Below are 1,304 nucleotides of genomic sequence, written 5' to 3'. Positions count from 1 at the left end.
CCAGGGGAAAGCCTCTTCAGAAAGAACTGGACTCTTCTCTACCCAAGCCAGAATGGCCCTGCAAGGCCTAGAAAATTGACACCATGTCCTCTCCAGTGACCAATGGGAGCTGAGCTAATCCCACCCCCAGGGATAATGTGAGTGCAGAATTTGCCTCTCCTCACAGTAAACTAACATAGATTTTGCCCGCTGAAGAAATATTCATTGAATACTGGACTAGCTAAGGATGACATAGAGCTACCTCAGGTACATGCTGGGGACAAGAAGATGTCAATGTCTTGAGGATACAAGAAAAAAAGAAGTAGGTTCTGAAGCAATTTTGTCCCATGGTGAGCGGCAAAAGAGAAAAAGACCAAAGTTTTGATTTTGTTCTGTCAGTATTACCTTTGCGTATATGTTTTATGTTTGTTATTCCAAACCATTCTTCATATGTTTTCACAAAATTTGCCCTAGGATCAGCTTTCATGTTCTTTAATGTAGACATCTCCACAACTTTGTCTACTTCCTGGCTGCTCAGCTCTTTTCCAATAAATTTGCATATTTGAAGTACTGTACCTCTAGGATCCTGGAAGAAGAAGTATTTGCTTTTGGAATATTTCTACAGGAATCTTGTATACCCTTAATTTGGAGTAAGCTCCACTGAACTGAATGGAATTGATTTCTGGGTGAAAGCATTATATAAAATAGCATTAAAGGTTAAAGAAGTATCATTTTTTTATGCAGATAAAACATCAGTGGAAATGAACAGGATGGAGATCCTCGACAACAGACATCAATTTCAGATGAAACAAGTTATGTATATATGTATGTGTGTGTAAATTACTATCTGTACTTACATACATACCGTAGATATAAACACATACACGCACATATGTATCTATGTAATGGGACATGTTATATGATACTCTGCTGTTTTTTCTCTATCCTAATAGGCTCAGTGTTATCTTAATGCTTTCTTGGTAGTTTTCTAATAGACGAATACAGATTTTTATATCTTTTTTCTTCAGATCAATCATTATAGGTCTTATTAATATATTTTCAGCTCTGTATTATATTTTATAGTTTTTGTTATTCATCTAGAAATGTTACAATGAGTTGGGCACCATATAAACCAACTAATCAATCAATTAGTATACACCCATTCCCATCATGTTTTTTCCTTTTGGGAACAAGCAATGTTATGCAAAGCACACAAAAGGAATAGGCAAGCAGGAGAGAAAGAAATAGAACTATGGTTAAAGCTAAACTAAATCAATACTGTGCATTATACTTTTCCAATCTTATCAGCTTCATCTAACTATCGT

At 35.7% G+C, this 1,304-nt stretch overlaps 1 protein-coding gene across 1 annotated transcript in view; it reads right to left on the bottom strand.

Moving 5' to 3' along the window:
- LOC107300255 (amine sulfotransferase-like) overlaps nucleotides 1–1,304 on the bottom strand; it is a gene marked incomplete at its 5' end in the record, with an annotated part of 8,382 nt that overhangs the window by 4,133 nt on the left and 2,945 nt on the right. Inside the window, one exon of the mRNA XM_015829593.1 lies at nucleotides 385–565. Coding sequence (XP_015685079.1) covers nucleotides 385–565 — 181 coding nt within the window. The remainder of the gene's footprint in view (nucleotides 1–384; nucleotides 566–1,304) is intronic.

Source organism: Protobothrops mucrosquamatus, unplaced genomic scaffold, assembly GCF_001527695.2.
Source record: "Protobothrops mucrosquamatus isolate PMUCROS unplaced genomic scaffold, P.Mucros_1.0 scaffold6483, whole genome shotgun sequence".
NCBI lineage: Eukaryota > Metazoa > Chordata > Lepidosauria > Squamata > Viperidae > Protobothrops > Protobothrops mucrosquamatus.
Note: the sequence above shows the minus strand (reverse complement) of the source record. Positions and strands in the feature narration are given on the sequence as shown.